General features: G+C 44.5%; 1 protein-coding gene across 1 annotated transcript; it reads right to left on the bottom strand.

Annotated features, from left to right (window-relative positions):
* Positions 1–572: 572 nt before the first annotated feature.
* sec31a (SEC31 homolog A, COPII coat complex component) lies at positions 573–18,661 on the bottom strand. The gene is made up of 28 exons (XM_056578981.1): positions 18,016–18,661; positions 17,068–17,151; positions 16,760–16,883; positions 16,346–16,544; positions 16,133–16,228; positions 15,399–15,539; positions 14,890–15,032; positions 14,685–14,784; positions 14,352–14,513; positions 13,865–14,023; positions 13,347–13,568; positions 13,063–13,137; positions 12,941–12,973; positions 11,605–12,030; positions 11,231–11,480; positions 10,587–10,765; positions 10,139–10,265; positions 9,560–9,705; positions 8,826–9,005; positions 8,206–8,517; positions 7,264–7,362; positions 6,214–6,331; positions 5,277–5,618; positions 4,589–4,647; positions 4,243–4,491; positions 3,663–3,782; positions 3,488–3,559; positions 573–3,132 (listed from the first exon to the last, which is right to left on the bottom strand). The coding sequence occupies exons 2-28, from the start codon at positions 17,144–17,146 to the stop codon at positions 2,953–2,955; spliced, it is 4,392 nt and encodes a 1,463-aa protein (XP_056434956.1). The 5' UTR covers positions 17,147–17,151; positions 18,016–18,661; the 3' UTR covers positions 573–2,952.
* Between the last annotated feature and the right edge of the window lie 29 nt (positions 18,662–18,690).

The raw sequence follows: 18,690 nt of genomic DNA, 5'->3' as shown, positions 1-18,690 counted from the left end.
GGAGCCTTCTCGACACACTGAAAGATCGCTCACAACTACAACTGTTTACAGGAATTGTGAGTGCAATGATCTGAATTATCTGTGTCAATGTTGGGATCATTGTTGGATCCAGTATGTTAAAAACACCCTGTATATCCATAATTTCCTTTTTTGTGTTAAGGAAGTTTTTGTCTAAAACTTCCTCAAGTTTTGAAGACAGACAATTTTTCATTCATTATTCATTTTCCGCGTGTGTGCGTGCACGCATGGTGTGTGTGTGTGTGTGTGTGTGTGTGTGTGTGTGTGTGTGTGTGTGTGCTATAAAACTACAGGCTACAGACGCTCAGTATTGAAAAACTGGTGCTAATTATGTGGGCAACATTCTTTAACAGCAATCAAGTTGTCATTGTTTGTGTCAAACAAGTTGTGAATTTGTTGTAACATTAAAAAAGGAGATGACTTACTCTGGGCTTTTTCCAGCTCCCGTGGTTTCCAACGAAACATGATCAACAAAAAAAGAGGAATTGAAAGCTACTTACATTTCCCCTGATGGCAGCAATGTTCCACTTTCAGCTGGAATTCACGGTACATCAAAACCACCTGTCTTCTTTAGATTTCAGTTCCCTTTATTTATTCTCACAGTTCAGCAGCGGCATTTATTCAGAATCAGAGCCCAAATTAAAGCTGCATTTAGGGCGACTATCACTACCCAGCAGAAAAATAGATGCACTATAAATGGTTTTGTATAGCAGTCACGAACATGAGCATAGTTGTGGAAATGCTGGTGTTAGAAAACAAAGTTGACGGGAATTAAAGTGCTGCACATCGACTGTACAAATGTAGATTATTCATCACAAGAATTTTAATTCAGAAATCGAATAGGCTAATAAACTCTGAATTGTGAGATAAAATTCAGCATTCTGATAATAAAGTCAGAATACTTGGATAAAATCCGAATTCTGATAATTAAATCCAGCATTAAAGGTTCATTTAAGAAGGTTCTCACCAGTCATTCTCGCCTCTGCCTCGAACTAAATACAAATTTATCAAACGTAGAAACGTTCAGGGGAAAACATAACAAGGTGACGACCTGGCCAGAATTGCCATGAACAGGGCGGTATTAGTGTATATGGGGCACTAGGTAAAGAGGTTCGGGCCCCCCTAAGGTTAATAGATAATTAGAGTAGCTTGATCCTCTAGGAACATTGGTCCACTGTCAACATATTTTTCAATGGGAGAAAATTGTATTAAAAGTAAGGAATATTCCATTCAATATTCAAATCGATTCAAATTAGTATGTTTTTTACTTATTTGCCCTCAGCAACTGACAAAACTGCCCTACATTCATTTAAAAAAAAAAAAAGCTACCTCGAAAAAGGCATCGCACAAGAAGCCATATGTTAAATAAATACAATTTATTGAAAATATTGAATGTAGTAAATCCCAAACAACAATTCCATTTCCTTCACACTGGAAATGTGGAATTTGGTCATGTATTTTAAATATGGAACTGGGATTCTAATTCTTTCCACTGGGGATGATTACATTGGTGCTTTAACCACAAATGTGTCTACATTTTTTAATTAACCTCTTTTAGAAGAGACACCATCTGCTAAAATGAGATAAAAAATCAAGAAAGAATTAAGATTAACACTAGAGCATATATTGCTATGCATTTACATTACCCAGGTTGGAAATAAGTTGGTCCAATGATCTGTATTCATTATAGGCCTACTGGTTATAAAATAATGCAGGTAGAATTAAAGCCATGAAATAAAAGCAAATTAGTAAGGCAGTGAACGCAATAGACGTGAGGTTATGTCCCTCACAATCAACAGACCTGATTAAACTCAAGTAAACCGTATAAACCTTATACATTTTATAAATAAGGGGTCGACCCTTAAGTTGATATGATTTGTCAGACCTTCACTACCACTACCACATTAACACTCCTCATTGACATACATGCCATTTAAACCATACTTTCAACCAGAGATGTTTAAGCGATAATGTGTCTTTTACAACTTAGCATCTAGTAATGATCTTTTATTGTGTTGAAATGGGGCTCTTTAAACAGCATTAGTTTCCCAAACTGTACATATTTCCAGAAGACTTTCAAATTGATATAAAAATGCATCAACAAACCTCTGGCCTAGTAATACAAAAAAACAAAAACAGAAACATTGATAGCCAATTTTACAAAAAGAATGGTCTTTCTGCAATTACACATCAAATTTTAAATCCAATTGGTATCTATATTCTTTTTTTAAAAGGAGTATTACCTAGACATGGGACATATGTGCAAGATGCACAGATAACCGATCTCTAGTTAGAGTTTATCAATGCCAAGAAATCCAGATCATTATTCATCATCATCCTTGATCTCTTTCATACACAAACAAATTCCCTTTCATTTCAGCAAATCAAGGAACAATAATCTCTTGTCATTTATTATCTTCCTGTGCAAGGAAAAATCCAGCCAAGTATAATATCTCTTATCTAATTTAACTGGCCAAACTCTAAAACTCTGAATTTATTTTTGATTGGATTGCTCCATAACATTATTCTTTTATTCAATTCACTTCAAATAAAACGATAAATTATATTAAAGTCATTTAAATTGTGCAGTGATAGCAAGCGTTAGTGTGTGGCTGGTTGCAGAGTAGCCCTTATTGTTCATGGTCCAGCATGGAGCACCAGGGGGTACCCCACTACCGAGGGTTGTAAAGACCCAATGAGTATGGCTTGTATTGGTCAAACCCTTTTTCTCACCTAACTTTGTAAGTGAGGCAATAAAAGGAACGATTGGCACACAGAAAAAAAACGTAATGATTGAAATTAATCATTTTCATGTCAAGCTCCCTTAAGCTTAGGTGAACCTAAAATAATTCCTGTATAAATTCATGGTAACACCTAACCGATTACTCTTAATCTATCTGCAGGAGACTTTCATCTCCGTTTTGGTTATAATTCTTAGACTCCGAGTTTGTTGGCTTGTGTCAGCACCACCTTGAGGACCGGCATGAAGGCGGACGTCTCGCTGAAGTTGCTGCTGCTAACTATGTGGGTGTGGATGTTGAGGCCGTCCGTGTAGGCCCTCGACTCTATGCTCCTTGCTATGTTGTGCAGACCTCCTACAATGGCTGGGGAGAGCTGTGGAGGGAGGGGTGGGGACGGGAAGGGAAGGGAGAGCGATTCAAGTTGACGATGATTCATCCACTTTAACAGAATCTGCAAAACCAGCAATGAGCCTATTTTCCAAAACCAATCAAATTATTCTGTTAAATTGGGAATTTGCCAACTATTCATCTTCAACTGATTCTTCAAAGGTAGCAATCATCGGATTATTTGACTTGAAACTGATTCTGCTTAGCTAGCAAGTAACTGATTCTAGCTGGTTCCAAAATTCTAGCAATGAATTATATTAATATAGACAAGATTAATATTTACATTTGGTCACTAGGCAAGACAAAATATGACAGTTGAACAATGAGGATCTTATTCTCACCGACTGCTCTCTGAGTTTGTCATACAGGGCTTCCAAGCGCTTGCTGGCGTCATCAAGTTTCCTCTTGGTTTGCTGGGAAATCGTTCAAAGTATACTTAATTCTGCGGTCTAAAAGAACATATTGAATACATGTCATGGTTCGTGTCAATATCATTCATGCATATTAAAGACTCACAGGGTCACTAGCAACAGCCAAGCACTTCTGGATCACTCCCTCGAAGGTGGTCTTGAGCACCACATGCTCCTCTGGGATGGGCTTCTTCAAGATCTTCTCCGCGGGGATGGACTGCATAGGCTGTGGGATGAGATCATGGCAGAGGATTCAAAGAGGACTCATGTGTACTAATATTAATGATAACCATATATTCTTTATTGTATAGCTCTTTTTTAAGTACTCAAAGACAATTTATAGCAAGAATAAAATCACCGCAATCAAAATGTGCAGCATGGATATCATCAAGAATAAAAGTTTAGTTTAAACTTAAATTTTGGGCAGAAAGACGAGACAATAATAAAAGTGTTAAAACATTTAAAGCAATGTTTAAATCATGTTCATAGTCTTCCAACCACTCCCTGAAAGCGCCACTGTCATAATATCAAGTTATAAAAATATGATGAAAAACCTAGTTAATGCAATAAGGTAATGACCATTACAAGTAGAACAAACCGAATACTTAAGGAATAAAAACTTAAGACGCCAGAGCAGAATAAAGCTTGCGGATTCGTCTGGTTCCCAGGCTGGAGGTGGAGTATACCTGTATGTGGTCCCCCGTCGGAGCTCCAGGCGGACCTTCCACGCTGGTTTGAGGCATGGCAGGGTGACCACCACTAGAGGGGGGGAACTGCTGCCTGCCTGAGAAGGGGCCCTGGAAGGCCCCTTGGCCCGGGTCCATGGATCCCTGCAGAGATACGGGGGACATGGGCTGGGCCTGGGGGTCGCTGCCGGGGGGGCCCATGATGGGGGCGGTGATGGGGGCCGGTGGAGTGTAGTTCTCAAGGCCCTGCTGGTGAAGAAGGAGGATGACAGACACTGTGTTTTGATTGGTTCATGATCAGAGCATTGCCTTGACTTTCACTGGCTGCACCATTCAGGGAACCTACCTTCTTCTTTGTTCCTGCTCTGTTAAGAGCAGGAGGGTCGTTCCAGCCGTTCTGAGGTCCTACAACAACAGAACGCCAAAGGTTATTTCCTATGGGGTCTGTATGAAATAATGCAATTCTAAGTAAAATAATTGTTATTTTATTGATGGGGGTAATTCAATTTTTTTTGTAGATTTTTATAAATCTAATATAATGTATGTAAATAAATATAATGACAATGTTTTTGAGTAAAAAATTAATTACAATTATAAATGAGAATAAATATGGTACATCCCATGTTAGTGAAGCTATTGTCATTGATCTGTTGTTAAATCAGGACCTGCAGACAATCTGTTTTATTGTAGACATAGTCCTAAAAGATCATTTCCAAAAACATCTCTTGATATAACCTCTTACCCTCAATGACATTATTCTACATGTCCACTTAAAAATACTGCAGGAATGCAATGGATTGATTTAACTGATTGCGGTTTTGCACAAATGGTCAAATCAATTTAAATGTATTGATTTTGGTTGACTCTGTTATTTCTCTGTTCTCAACCATGGGGCCAATATCAAACCACTGGCTTAGTCCCCAGTGTCTGAACTTTCAGATCTGCGCTTGGAGAGCCGTGGCAGACCACTAGACGAATGGGGGGGGGGGGGGTTCAGGTGTCGTGCTAGAGACCAGCGGTCAGCCTGTGTGTACCTGGTCCTCCAAACGGTGATTGCATGTATGAGACAGGCGATCCAGGCCCGCCATGTTGGAACGGCGTTCCGTGGGCCAGAGGACCGGGTGCATAGGTAGGAGACGAAGAGGCGGAGGAAGAGGTAGGCGCAGTCGGAAAGTAGGGCGCGTTGTACGGAGGAGAGCACGACAGAGGCTGGTATACGGGAGAGGGCCCGGGGCCCGGCTGCATATACTGAGAGCGGAAGCCAGGGGCCGGAGGTAAGGAGGAGGGGGAGGGGGGGGCAGCTAGAGAAGCTGCAGGGTACTGGAACGGCTGATAGTTGGGCCCGGTCCCTGGCGCTCCATAGTGGCTGACCTGGGCTACGGTGACACGAGGCGAGGACAGATGCAGTTAGTAGGAGGACACACACGGGGCCGATAGAGGCCGTTGGACTATCGAGCTAGGCGCTCGCATGCTAGACATGCAACATGCTACTATGCTATACATGCATCATGCTATCTGGGTGTCAATTATTTATTGACACCATGCCATCATGCTTTATAACATTGCAAGATCATCATGCTATAAAAACGGAATACATGCTCGGAAGTAAAAAGTGAAAAGTAATTTCTAGCAGGCGTTCAAAACTCTATTGAACGCCTGCTATTGATAAAATGATATGCTAGGATGAAATCATTTTAGTCTTAAAATAGAAAGCATTTTTAGGAAAAGGAAAATAAAAGGTTTCTTGACATTGTGGGAGGTACCTCGTGATGGTTGCGTTGTATTCAACATATGACTTTTAACTAATACTTGGTTCATAACACTTTCCTCACAACACTACAAAGCTAGAAGGCGGTCTAAGAATAATAAATATCCCCTTAAACCCAATCAAACCTTCCCTTCACATTACCACTGCACCAACATGTTGTGTCACCGGGGTGGAACGGACGAATGACATGAATGGAGACTTACGCTGGTACTGTTGGGCGTACATGTACCCGGGAGCGGAGGAGGGCGGGGGGCCGCCGGCAGCCGCTGGGCCCGGGGCGGGCATCCCGTGCGTGGCGTTGGGAGGAGGCAGAGGTTCGTTCTGCGGGGCACAGAGAGAGAGAGAGGCCATGTGATCCATGAAACCCAATCACTCACATTAGGAGCCTTGTGGGCCAGGTTGACCTGGGGCTGCCGGCGGTGAAGGCAGGTCGTGTTTACTGGTTATATCGCTGGGTGAATCCCGTTACCCAGTGAGGTCTACTGTGGCTCTACTGTGGATAAAAAGACCATGCATTTCATTTTCCTATTTCGTATTTGTTACGCAGCAGATGCTTTTCATCCAAAGATACGTTATGTTGTTAATGAGCAAGTGGAGGCTAGGGTATCTTGCTCAGGGATGCCTGCAGACATTGGGCTTTGAAACCACAACAGTTCGTTAGGGGGTCAAACACCCTAACCTCCCGACGATCCTGCCCCCCATTAAGAGGCGAAAGTCAACATTAAGGAGCTCACAATTCTCAGTGACACAGCAAACAGTGGGGGGAAAGATCTATTCTACAGTGCAGGTCAACAGGAGGGATGTCGTTGGAGTGAACAGATGTTGGACGAGGTTAATCCTTTGCGGTCGGTGGTTAGCATGGTTGCACATGAATCATGCAGAATGTAAGGATGCATTGGAGTGAAGCATGGCAGTGACTGATTGAGGAAGGTCTGACACAGCATTTACTGGTGGGCTCCATAGAAACAGACTGGGGATAACTACCACAATAACAAGCATTCAATAAAAAAATAAAATAAAAATAATAATAATGTTCAAGCACAGAAAACAATCAACCAAATCAAAATAATATAAATAAATGCACTCCCCGAAGTGGTTAAAGGGCTCAACATTTCTCAATCTGCAGTAAGACAATAGCTTGGGCATGCTGTGTTGTTTCAGTGACAGGAGGTTGGATTTTGTATTGAGGTAGTAGCAGCAGTAGCACATGCGTGGAGGAAGGACCGTGGGGGGGGGGGGGGGTGACAGTGTACCTGCTGGTCGGGACCACTGGCTAGCTGAACGGGGGGGATACTGGGGAGGGCTGTGGGGGTTTGGTTACTCCACGATGTAACAGTGGAGGCAGCCCTCACCTGAACACACAGAGACACACCAGACCACACATGATGGCCACACCCCTTGGGAAGAAGAGAGTGAAGGCCATCGCTGGGCCTCACCACCACACTGGGCCGCGCCCGCAGCAGGGCGACTCATATGCGACTCATATGCTTGGCCAGGAATACGTTTGCATGAGGAATCCTGTCAAAGTACTGTTCCCATCCTAGTGTTTATCGGTTCATGTGCCTTTGGAAATCATGTAACTTAAAGCACTTTTTTCTTCTTATTGCATGTACCATTTATTAAAATGGTAAAGTGTCGATTTTTTCTTAGTATTGTATTTACTCTACAGAAAAGCAAACGGACTCTGGATTATATTGCGCTCTTAGCCTGGTCCATAATGAAGGCACTGTGTCCTTGGACCTTAAGGCAGGGAACTATGCTGGTTGGACGAATGTTGCGGGCATCATTAGTATGTATGAAGATGTGCTCGAGTGATACCATTTCTTGAGTAATAGCGGCAGAAGACCATCTTAACCCTGGAGACCGTCTACCCCACAATGTGATCGTATGGCAATGAGGATCGACACCAATGATTGTGATGCACTACAATAGCAATATGACACAACATACAGCGGCATATTGATGAATAAAAACGGGCCCCTACTCTACCACCACAAGCTGTTACCAGCTTTGTCACAATCTCACCAGTTTGTGACATAACAAGGGGGAGTGTGTCAAATCAACATACAAGCCGAGACGGGTCGGCTGCATACACTCCACTTATGACGTCACAAACGGCTCGCGTTTGAGACAGCTTGTAATGGCTGATTGGTAAAACAGGGGGCCGTTGAAGAAGTGGGCGGGGGGGGTCGTACCGGTTGATAATACTGTGGTTGAGGTGGAGTGGAGGTAGGCTGGGGCGCCGCGGGCCCTGGGGCCGGCTGGGAGGGCGGGCCCGGGTTGTACAGGGGCCTGGGGCCCGCCGCCGCCGCCGCCGCCGCCGCAGCGTAGGGGTTCTGCCGGGCCGGGGCAGCAGCCTGCGGGGCCGGCATGGATTGTTGTTGTTGTGGTTGTTGTTGTGGTTGTTGTTGTGGTTGTTGTTGTTGCTGCTGTTGTGGTTGCTGTTGTGGTTGTTGTGGTCGCTGTTGTTGTTGGCCCAATGACTGAGTTAGACGCTTGTGGAGCTGCTGGATACAGAGGAAATGAACGCGATGTTAAATGACTTTAATACATTAAAGTTGGATGGATTATAATAGTGTTATCGATATCATTGATTATTTATTAGAGATGGTTTCCCCATGTTTTATCCGATCAAATTTTACAAACGAATGTTTTTCAACATTTTACTTTCACTTACTTATCAAATATGAATCTGATATTTATTATATTTGATTTGAATGCGTCACTAATCTGATAACATGCCACAACACAATACATGCCATAGGCTGACACTTTTGATCCCAAACACTCCTCGCCCCGCGGGGGGGGGACCCACCTGGTTGGTGCTCCCCGACAGGTAGGCCAGGGCGGTGGCCAGGCTGCCCTGGGAGGCCAGGAGGCCGGCGTACTGGCCCATCATCTCCTCCAGCAGGACGCCGCTGGCGGTGGGGGCGGCGCCGCCCCGCCGGGCCTGCTCCACGGCCCGCCGCAGCACCACCACCTTCTCCACCAGGTCCTGGAGGGGGGGGGGGGGCACGGCCGGTGGGTCACCACCGGTGGGCTCTGGATGTTTCCTCAGCTTTAATCACACCTCTCTTTTCATGGTGATTTATACTTAATGTTCGGGAGGAGTGGACAGCCAAGGCCTTTGAGGCTGTGACCGAGATTAAGGGCCAATCAAACACAATTGCCTCGAGTTAAACATATTTATTCTTGTTATCTCGTTAGCCACTCTTTTCTGTAATTCTGGATGAAAAGCAATAAACAAGTTTGATGGATTTAATCATAAATTGACGATGAAGTCTTGAATTTATTTAGCCTTAATCACACGGCTGTGTTTTGGGGTGATGCTATGACATTCACACTGCGTGTGCTCTGGGCCTCATGGGGACATTGGTTTCCAGCCAGGAACACATCGCACAACACATAAAGACAGACGGACGCCAACCAACGCAGCGATACAATAAAACAAAGAGCATTCAGCAGTAATCAAACAGTGAGATAATGAGCCTGAAGGGAAAATAGAATGTCATGTGGAGAGGCGAGGGAAGTGTGTGTGAGTGGACGTACCTGGAGGGAGAGGGGAGAGTACCCTGCCTGAGCCCGGGTCCAACACGACACCACCTTCTCCACGTTACCAGCACAGATGTAGCACAGGGACGCCTGCGCCTGGAGCACGGCGTCCTGGGACACCTCCAGGCGTCCACCCAGAAGGTCTTTTCAAAATAAAAGTAGCATGTTTATGGGCATCTATTGACTTTTATACTTCATAGACGAGAGACTAGTAGGCTAAACAGCATGTCGATTGGGGATATAAACAAAGAAAGTAACTACCGGTAGGTGCTTACTAAAAGTATTAGAAGGGATGACATTTGAGTAGCAGTTGAGTCAAGGGTAAATAAATAAATACAGACAGGTGCAGACTGAAACAAAGCTAAAAGCTAAAGTACTATTTAATAATGTATATTTTAATTAGGGGGAGGGAGAGTAAAGGCGTCATGCTGAAGGTAGATGTCTACAGGTTGGCTGTGGAAATTGGGCATCAAACCCAGAACCTTACTGCTAACAAACAAACTCCTGCTCCATCCAACCCCTAAAGAATGAATGCATGAACGCCCTCCTTATCCGGCGTCTCCCAGGTGTACTGACCACAGAAGGCGGAGAACTCGTCTGGCCGGGCGTAGGTCATGACGGCAGCCAGAGCCTCCTTCCAGTTGGCCAGGTCACATGACGTCAGGATGTCCGTCCAGTCCTTCATCACCACCGCACTGATCAACTGCCGGCACAAAGGGTCAGTTATCGAAAGATTGACTGAGGGATCGATAAATGCATACTTCATTCATCCCCTGGGGATATTATAATGCAACTGAAGATCTATATAAAAGACAGAAATATATAAAAGATCACAAAATACTAAATACCATAAAGATAATTATAAACTCCAAATTAAAGTATCGGTACTTTTTTATCAGAGGAGTTATGCAACAATATATGATAATGCACTGCAAATGTTTGCATATCCCACACACCATAGTTATAAAAAGATATAGTTGTAAACAGAAAAAACCCTGTTGATGGAGGAAATGAGTTTACTAACCTTGGTAAGTTTGGTGTGCGTTTTAGAGAAATAATTCTTCTGTGTTTTCTCCAGGAGCTCCGAGCCGCCAGCGATGGCCAGGATGATGCTGTCGGCCATGCGGTTGTCGAGGATACAGAGGTCCACTGCCCCCTCAAAGTCTCCAGTCAGCAGTGCCTGGGTGATCAGGCCGTCCACGTCTAGATAAAGACACCAATTGGTGCTGTTAAGTACTAGTCTTGCTTTTCAGTGCTGACGATTGTTGAACGCTACAACTAAGCAGCGGCCTTTAACAAAAGTGATAATTCTTGACAGTTAGGTACGTTTCGGCTGGAGGTCAAACTCCCTAGTCACTCCATTGGCCTAATGCATTGAATATCTATTCATAAAGAAAACCAAACGTATGTAAAATATATTTAATAACCATCATATGATACATCAAAACTGTCAAGACATGATCAAGAGATAATTTCCTCTGTCAATGAAGCACCATCTTTCAACACCATACTGTTGAACTTATAGGTCAGTTGAGGACCTTTTGAATAAGAGTTCTAATTCAATTAATTCTCTAACCAAACCTAGAATTTCCTGTCTGACTGTCTGTCAGTGTCAGCCTATTTCTGTGCTGATTCTAATCAAATAAAATGAACAAAACGTGTGATTACCTTGGCTAACAGCGAGGTGGACGCCTCCCTGGGCAACAGCAGCAGGAGTAGGAGCAGGAGCAGGAGCAGGAGCAGCAGCAGCAGGAGCAGCAACAGGAGCAGCAGGAGCAGCAGTATCATCAGCAGCAGGAGGGGCAGCAATATCTGGGACTATATCAGGGACGATTTCAGGGACCACAGCAGAGTCCTCCAACGTCACAGGGGTCTGGTCTGCTGGCTCAGCAGGCACATCTTCTGGTAGACCCACATCCTGGAAGAAAAGGGTGGGGGTTTAATAAATAAGGATTCATTGTTTGCCGAGAAACATCCCTCTTCTCTTAATACAAGCCAATCGTTATCAGAATAGCATAACACCACCATGTCAACCAGCCTACCTCCTGTAGTGGTATCTCCTCCTCCTCCTCATCCTCCAAATTGAAATCCTCCTCATCCCCCAAATCCACATCCTCCCCCTCCTCGAGCTCCTGGTCCAGCTCCTCCCCCAGGCCCAGGTCTACGGGGCTATCAGCGTCCAGGTCCAGGTCAAACTCATCCTCGGGAAGGGGGGCGGGGGCCGGCTCTTCGGGAAGGAGGGCGGGGGCCGGCTCGTCGGCCGGCTGGAGGTTTCCTGCCGAGATGAGGTCAAACACCGCCTCTGGAGAGATGTCAGCAGGGGGGGGCATGAAGCTGCTGACAGCAGGGGCCGCCACAGGCTGGAAGGCATCAGGGGCCGTCGTAGGCTGGAGGTCTTCAGGGGCCTCGGTCGGCTCGAGGGCCACCGTGGGCTGGAGAGCGGCAGGGGCCCCCACCACCGTCTCTGGCTACAGATAGAAGGAGAAAGAAAACATGGATGTTAGTTAGTGAAAGGGAAAACTGAACCATACACGTAACTGGAGCAACAACAATGCACATTTCAGCACGCGACCATACGCGACAGTTACAATTCGTTAAGGTCAACACAGCAGCACATAATAGCAACAGGTAAAAACAACATGGCAACAAGAATCATAGTTCCCCTATTGCCCTATGGCTGCATTTTTTTGGAGATTGTGTCGGAGTATGAAAAATTCATAAAGAAAAAACATGAAAAGAGGTTTGAAAATGGAGAGTTAATTCAATGGGATATTTACTTCGAGGCTCTGACACCACTGCCCTACTTTCCGCTCTACCCCGTTGCCGCCTAGTGACGGTCTTAAAAGCAACGTATTCTCGAACCTGAAGGTTGTGGTGAATTATGTCTTAAGCCTCTGAGTGCTTGCTCACCACACTGTCTCCTTTTGGTTGGTTTTTCGTGTCATGAGTTCTAACCATTTCAAACAATCTACGGCTCTAACTGAAAACAGACTTCCTCTGTGAGGACCGTAAAGAATGAATTTGATGTTTAGGAAAGCTTTTACGTTTATTATTGGTATGAGAGGGCCTTTGAAGTGTGTTTGGTCTACTTGTATAATATGGTGAAGTGAGAGCAGTTTTGAACAGGAAATAAATTTAAACCCCCCTATTTTGCAATTGCACTTCCCTGATTACTGGACGAGTAGTAGCAGGCAAATATTAAGGTAGAGTCATTTATAAACATCAATAAGCCTCAACAATATAACGGAACTATAAATTCTCCTGACGCAATCTAATGTTGGCTAAAACTTGCGCAGATAGTTTTTGGTATGAATATATGGGACAGCTTGGCAGGTTTTATATATAAATAAATAAATGTAATATCCTTTAACTTTCTACCTTTTCAGCCATTTCCTTCAGGGCAGTGGAAATCTGCAAAATAAATAAAAAGAAGTTTTAACAACATTACTCAATGCAATTAAACCCGGACACATCTTAAACTTCAAGTGTTTTTTCAATACCTTTAGAGCTAGCTCCTCCTTTTTGTACCCCAGTAGATCAAGATATTGTCCACGGACATCAGTGTCAAAATTAACCTGAAATCACAAGAAGATGTTCTCACTCATTAAAAATAATAAAACAACCGGGAAAACATACACAGAAAAAACATCTATTTACCAAATAAGTCGTACAAATGTAGTATACGCAGCTACTACTAAAGTTCTATTTTCTCAATATCTTATTATATTCTTAATATTGATACTACGTGAGGTAGCAGGTTTCTCGGCCACTAGAAGTGCGGTACCTTGAGGAAGGACCAGACAGTCCTCTCGAAGCCGTCCTGCGCGGCGGCGATCTTCTCCTGGCAGAAGTCCACAAAGTTCCCGTTGCTCAGCGTGGCCTGCAGAAGGTCGGAGCGCGCCAGGAAGGCCGTCTCCGTGACGACCTGGCTCACGTGCACCACGTGCTTGGCGGGCTGCTGCGGGTTCGACGGTGCGTTGTCCAGGGTCACGAGCTTGCCGCCAAACTGCAACAGAGAAGAGAGATCTGTGTGAAGGACGGTATCGCACAATTGGCTCTTCAGATACTGTTGTTGTTGTTACTAGCGCTCACGTTGAATTTAGAATGCACCTAGTTGGAGGTGTGATGTTTCTGCCATCTTGCACAAAAGGAAAACGACAAAGTGTTACCATGAGCCTACTTGAAGGTTACTCCAGTTTGGAAGCATCCTTCAATTTTTCTGAGCGTCAGTTACCCGGCTTTGGATCAAAGTGTCTAAATGGCTGAACTTAAGTTGACACTGTTGACAGTTGCATTACTCACGGCGAACGAGGCTCCGACGGGTCTGCGTATCCACTTGGGGGGCTTCTTCAGGGGGTTGACCATGGCAGGGGGGGCGGGGCGGGGGGCTTGGGGCATCTGCAGCGGGGGCAGAGCCTGTCCGGTTCCAAACGGGTCCATGTTCCCGAAGGAGTGGGTGATCTGTGACGCACAGCGACACACGCAGAGACAACAGAGTCAGCGTCACCAAATTGAATTAGGTGCCTGTGTTATCAGATTTAAGGGCCTGATTTACGTTATACGACGGTTTCATAGTCCACCAGACGACAACCTTACACCGGCCCTGAAGCCAACTGTCAGTTTTCATCAATCATGTTTAGTGATTTTGCACTGAAGTTTTGGTCGACAGTGAGTACTTAAAGAAGAAGTCAAAAATAAAACAAAAGAATAAATATATATGTATACGTTGCAAATGAGCTCCTCAACATATGACGTTGCAGTGTACTATTTAATGGGATGGTTGCCTTACTTGGTCCGCTTGCCTCTGGTTCTGAGCCTGGCTGCTGCCTCCCATGATGGAATAGATGCCGATGTTGCCGTCGAAGGCTGCGGCTGACAGCACTGCCGGATTCCTGGGACACCACTTGATGTCGAAGCACCACTGAGTGCTGGTGGGCAGCTCGTACAAAACCTGAGCAGATCAGTATGTAGATTCACGTCAGTTATTAGTTGTTGTTACACAATGTTGTCTAGCTACAAAAATGATTACATCGTCAGCGTATTGTTTTCTTTAAAGCTTTGAATCTGCCTCGAGATAAGGTACAGTAAGAATAAAGCGAAAGCCAGAGTTGGACGCGTTTACCTCTGCAGTGTTTGGATTCCAGCAGAGAATCCTGTTGTCCTTCCCACAGCTCAGGAGCAGCTCAGGGTCCGCCAAGCTCCAGTCTATGGCCAGGACACCCCTGAAAACACACACCCTGGTTCAATCCTATCCACTCCACAATCATAGGGATTGAGACTACCAGGGGGAAGGCCTCAGACCGGTGATGAAGGTGAGGAGAGCCTACCTGGTGTGGTTCTCCAGGATCTTCAGCGGGGATGTGGCGAAGCGGAGGTCCCACATCTGGATGACGGGCATGCGGTCGTCTTCTGACGACAGGACCAGCTGCGTGGCCACCTCTGGGTTCCAGGCCAGCCCAGAACAGTGCATCTGAAAACATAACGTATCCGTCTCAGACATGGAGAAGTAGCATAAGCTGTGATAGAGCCCACCACATACGTCCCATACATGTGGTAGTAGTTAGTTGTTAGAAGATATGGTATGATTGGTATGATTATAAGCTTCTATTGGTAGGAAACCTCCTACAAGCTAATATGCTGACAAAGATGAAGGAATAAGCTATGAAATGCATAGTAGTGGTTTTATAACTAATACACTCACTAATAGAGGTAGTTGTGACAGAGAGACAGACGGACACATAGATGGTAGGATCAAATCTATCAATGAAGTAATTACACCAACTCAGAAATGCCATTACCATTTTCATAAGAGGATCTTGAATATAAACAAGCGTACCCTGTTGCTGTGGTCGCTGACTTTAATGATGAGGTCGTTCTTGCGGAGGTCCCAGACGGAGGCGCGGCCGCTGGGACTGGCCGAGGCCAGGATGTGCTGCACCTGACGGTTCCACGCCACGCAGCTGATGTCCTCCAGAGGCTACGGCGGCAAGTTCAGTACACCGAACCGGTTAGACGCATACAACAACATTCTGCAGAATTCAGCGTCTGTGTGTCTGTGTGAGAGAGTGCGAGACTGTGTGTCTGTCTATGTCTATGTGTGTGTGTGTGTGTGTGTGTGTGGGCGTGTGAGAAAGAGAGGGCAGACACTAGGTACATTCCATTATAATTTGTACAATATGTTTGTTCACCTGAAGCTTATGCCGCAATAACAAAAATTCGCACATAACTTGATTTGATGAATTTCTTTAAGTGGTTTCAAAAGACAACATTACAGAAGTGACCCAAACCATTCAAATGAACTGTTTATGACGTTAGCCTCAACTGACATGTTACTGGAAGATAGGTTTACCTTTCCCAGACTGTACTAATAAAGGGTGAAATAAGGTTCTATTTAAGTTAGTGTTTTCCTTTAAAGTTAGCTTGCCTGTGCCTGCTTAGCATTGGAATGTGTAGTGTTTCTCTAATAACAAATGTTTTTCTTCACACTGACGAAGTTTGCTTTGTGTCACAATTCACATATCAACCACAGACCCATATTAACTAATCTTAACCAAACATTTCGACGTGTACCTGAGTTTTAGGTCCGGGTGTCATCGGGGAGCCAAAGTTATTCAGGTCCCAAATGTAGATTTCAGACTCATTGCCTGCGGACGCCACCAGGTTTGCCTGCGCACAAAAATAATCAAAACACATTCAGACTCAAATGGTACAATTCAGCGACATGGTGAGCAACATCAGTGTGACATGAGTGAACACGTTCACATAGGGCCGTGTCGGACGTACTTGGAAGGGGTTGACATCGAGGGCCCTCACTGGCCCTGTGTGCTTGTCGCTCTGAGTAATGATGACGTCGTCGTCACCAGCCATTATTTTGGCCGGGTCGTAGAGGATGACATCGCCGTTCTCCCCACCGGCGATCAGGACCCCGTTTGGGTGACCGGCCCCGTCCATCCCATGGGGGCTCCACACCAGTTTGTGAAATCTTTGGGGGCGACAGTGTGAGAAATGATAGAGCAATACATTTATTAATAAATTATGTTTTCTGTTTTCGTACTAATTGAATTATCATTGAGGCCGTACATCATGTTGTTGGCTGACACAATGTAGAAGTTAGCAGGGATAATGAGGTGGTTACGCTGTTCACCAATACAGTAGGGTATGGTTTCCACCCTGAATGTCCGTGGCCTGCCTGCCTACCTGTGAGAGGACGAGAAGGTGCCACAAGACTTCATGTCCAGAGACGTATCGGCCAAGTCCAACTCAAAGATCTCCAGGCAGGCATTGGTGCTGAAGGAGGCATCCAGCTGCTGTGCGGAGGTCCCTGGAGAAAAATGACCACAAGGACGTTTTGAAGAAAAACGCTATAAAAGGTCCACTTTCTCTCTGTTTGATAAACAAGAAGAGAAACGTGAAGATTTGAGTGGGATTCACTTGAGGCCTTCGCCATATTGGTCTTGTCTGAAGCAACTTTCTAATCGTTTCATGTCTGGGGAGTGTGCTTCTACCTGTTGCCAGGTAGATCGGATGTTGCTGTGAGGGACTCCAGCTCTGGATGGCTGTACGATTGATCTCCTTCAGTTTCATCCTGACTAAAAAATAACAGACCAGAAAGAATATACATTTACCGAAGGAAAGATTGAATGTATAGAGTATAACACTGCAATGCATCAACTTCAAATTACTTAGTCCTATATTAATCTCCCAAGAAAACCCGACAAAAAAAACACAAGGAAATTTTGTCGAAAGAGACCGTATGCTGATAGATCAATACATAACCATATTATAGGTATTGTGAACTTTTATGGGGATATAGTTTGCAAGAATAATACAAGTCATCGTAACAGGGTCTTGCGTTTGAGAGGTTGCATCACATGTACAGTGTTTAAAGTAAGTGTGGATTAAGCACCTATGGTCGAGATTTTCTTTAATGATTATACGGTTGTAATGCTGTATGGGATCGATAAGAACTGAACAGATCTCTCTTCACTGTGCAGTGATTGAATAGTAATTACTATTAATCAGTTTTAAGTGTTAAATGTTATAAAGGATTAAGCCTATTAAAGCCATTGACGAATCGTGCATTAATCGATGGACATGTGTGTGAATGGATTTATGAAAATCTATCCAATTAATAGATAACGTGAATTCATATATTTGCATAACACATTAGCTTTAAAGCAGCTAACAGCTGATAGCGACAGAACTCATGGAGAAAGAACACACCATTGATTCTAGGACACTACGAGGACAGCACTTCCAGGACTTAAACCTCAAGGGCTCAGCAGCGTCATTGCATTTAATCCATTATGTTTGTAACCTGCAGTTTAGCATGATGGTTTAATGTTTATTACGCTGAATCATACAATACCTAGCCGGCTAACTAGTATACGAGGAGATTTAACATTTCAAGTGAGTCCCTCGCATATCCCCAACACAACCGAGTATCCACTTACCTTCCTAAACGTTGATCTTATGCTAGATTTGTACATGCACGCAAGAATACAACTTGACTATGTACAAAAACAGGTCAATCTTAAATGTTCCTTCGCGTCTGCAGCTTCGTACTTGTGTGCGCTGGCCCAGAGTACAGGACGAGATTCCACGTCTCCAGCGGTGACCATCAACGTGGCACTGCGAGGCTCCTCCCGCCGTGGGACGACGGCTTCCGGTAAACGTAGACGTTGCCATTACACGCCGGGGCCGGAACATAACGGGCTCTTGAGATGCATGCAGGTCTATTGCCGAATGCACTTGACATTTTTATATCTCTGCATTTGTTGCGATTACTTGCAGATTTGCAAAATGTTTTGAAATTATCAAAGGACTCAAGTGCTATTGGGTGACTTTTAGAGGGTTTGTGGAAAATAACCAGACAAGTAAAACAGCTTTTAGGTTAATAAACTACGGATGCAAAAGAAAAAGGGCACAACTCACAGGTCAATTAAAAGATATTTATTGAATCATCAAGTACATGTCTTCATAATCTAAACCGTTAAAGAGAAAACTATATCAGGGCCTTCTAAATTCTTCAATAACAGTATGAAGTAACTAGGATGGTAAAATGTCCAATTCGACACCTTGGTTCATCATCAGCAGGGACCTGTGGGAAAGGTTGTGCATTAAACCAC

This window comes from Gadus chalcogrammus, chromosome 19 (assembly GCF_026213295.1).
Source record: "Gadus chalcogrammus isolate NIFS_2021 chromosome 19, NIFS_Gcha_1.0, whole genome shotgun sequence".
Classification (NCBI taxonomy): Eukaryota; Metazoa; Chordata; class Actinopteri; order Gadiformes; family Gadidae; genus Gadus; species Gadus chalcogrammus.
Note: the sequence above shows the minus strand (reverse complement) of the source record. Positions and strands in the feature narration are given on the sequence as shown.

What these genes read in the sequence shown, in the direction of transcription:
- sec31a (XM_056578981.1), bottom strand. Translation starts at nt 17,146, where the DNA reads ATGAAACTGAAGGAGATCAATCGTACAGCCATCCAGAGCTGGAGTCCC. An exon ending in TCCGATCTACCTGGCAACAG is followed by an intron (nt 16,884 to 17,067) that starts GTAGAAGCACAC and finishes ATTTTTCTCCAG; the next exon opens with GGACCTCCGCACAGCAGCTG. An exon ending in CTGTCTGGTCCTTCCTCAAG is followed by an intron (nt 13,138 to 13,346) that starts GTACCGCACTTC and finishes TTGTGATTTCAG; the next exon opens with GTTAATTTTGACACTGATGT.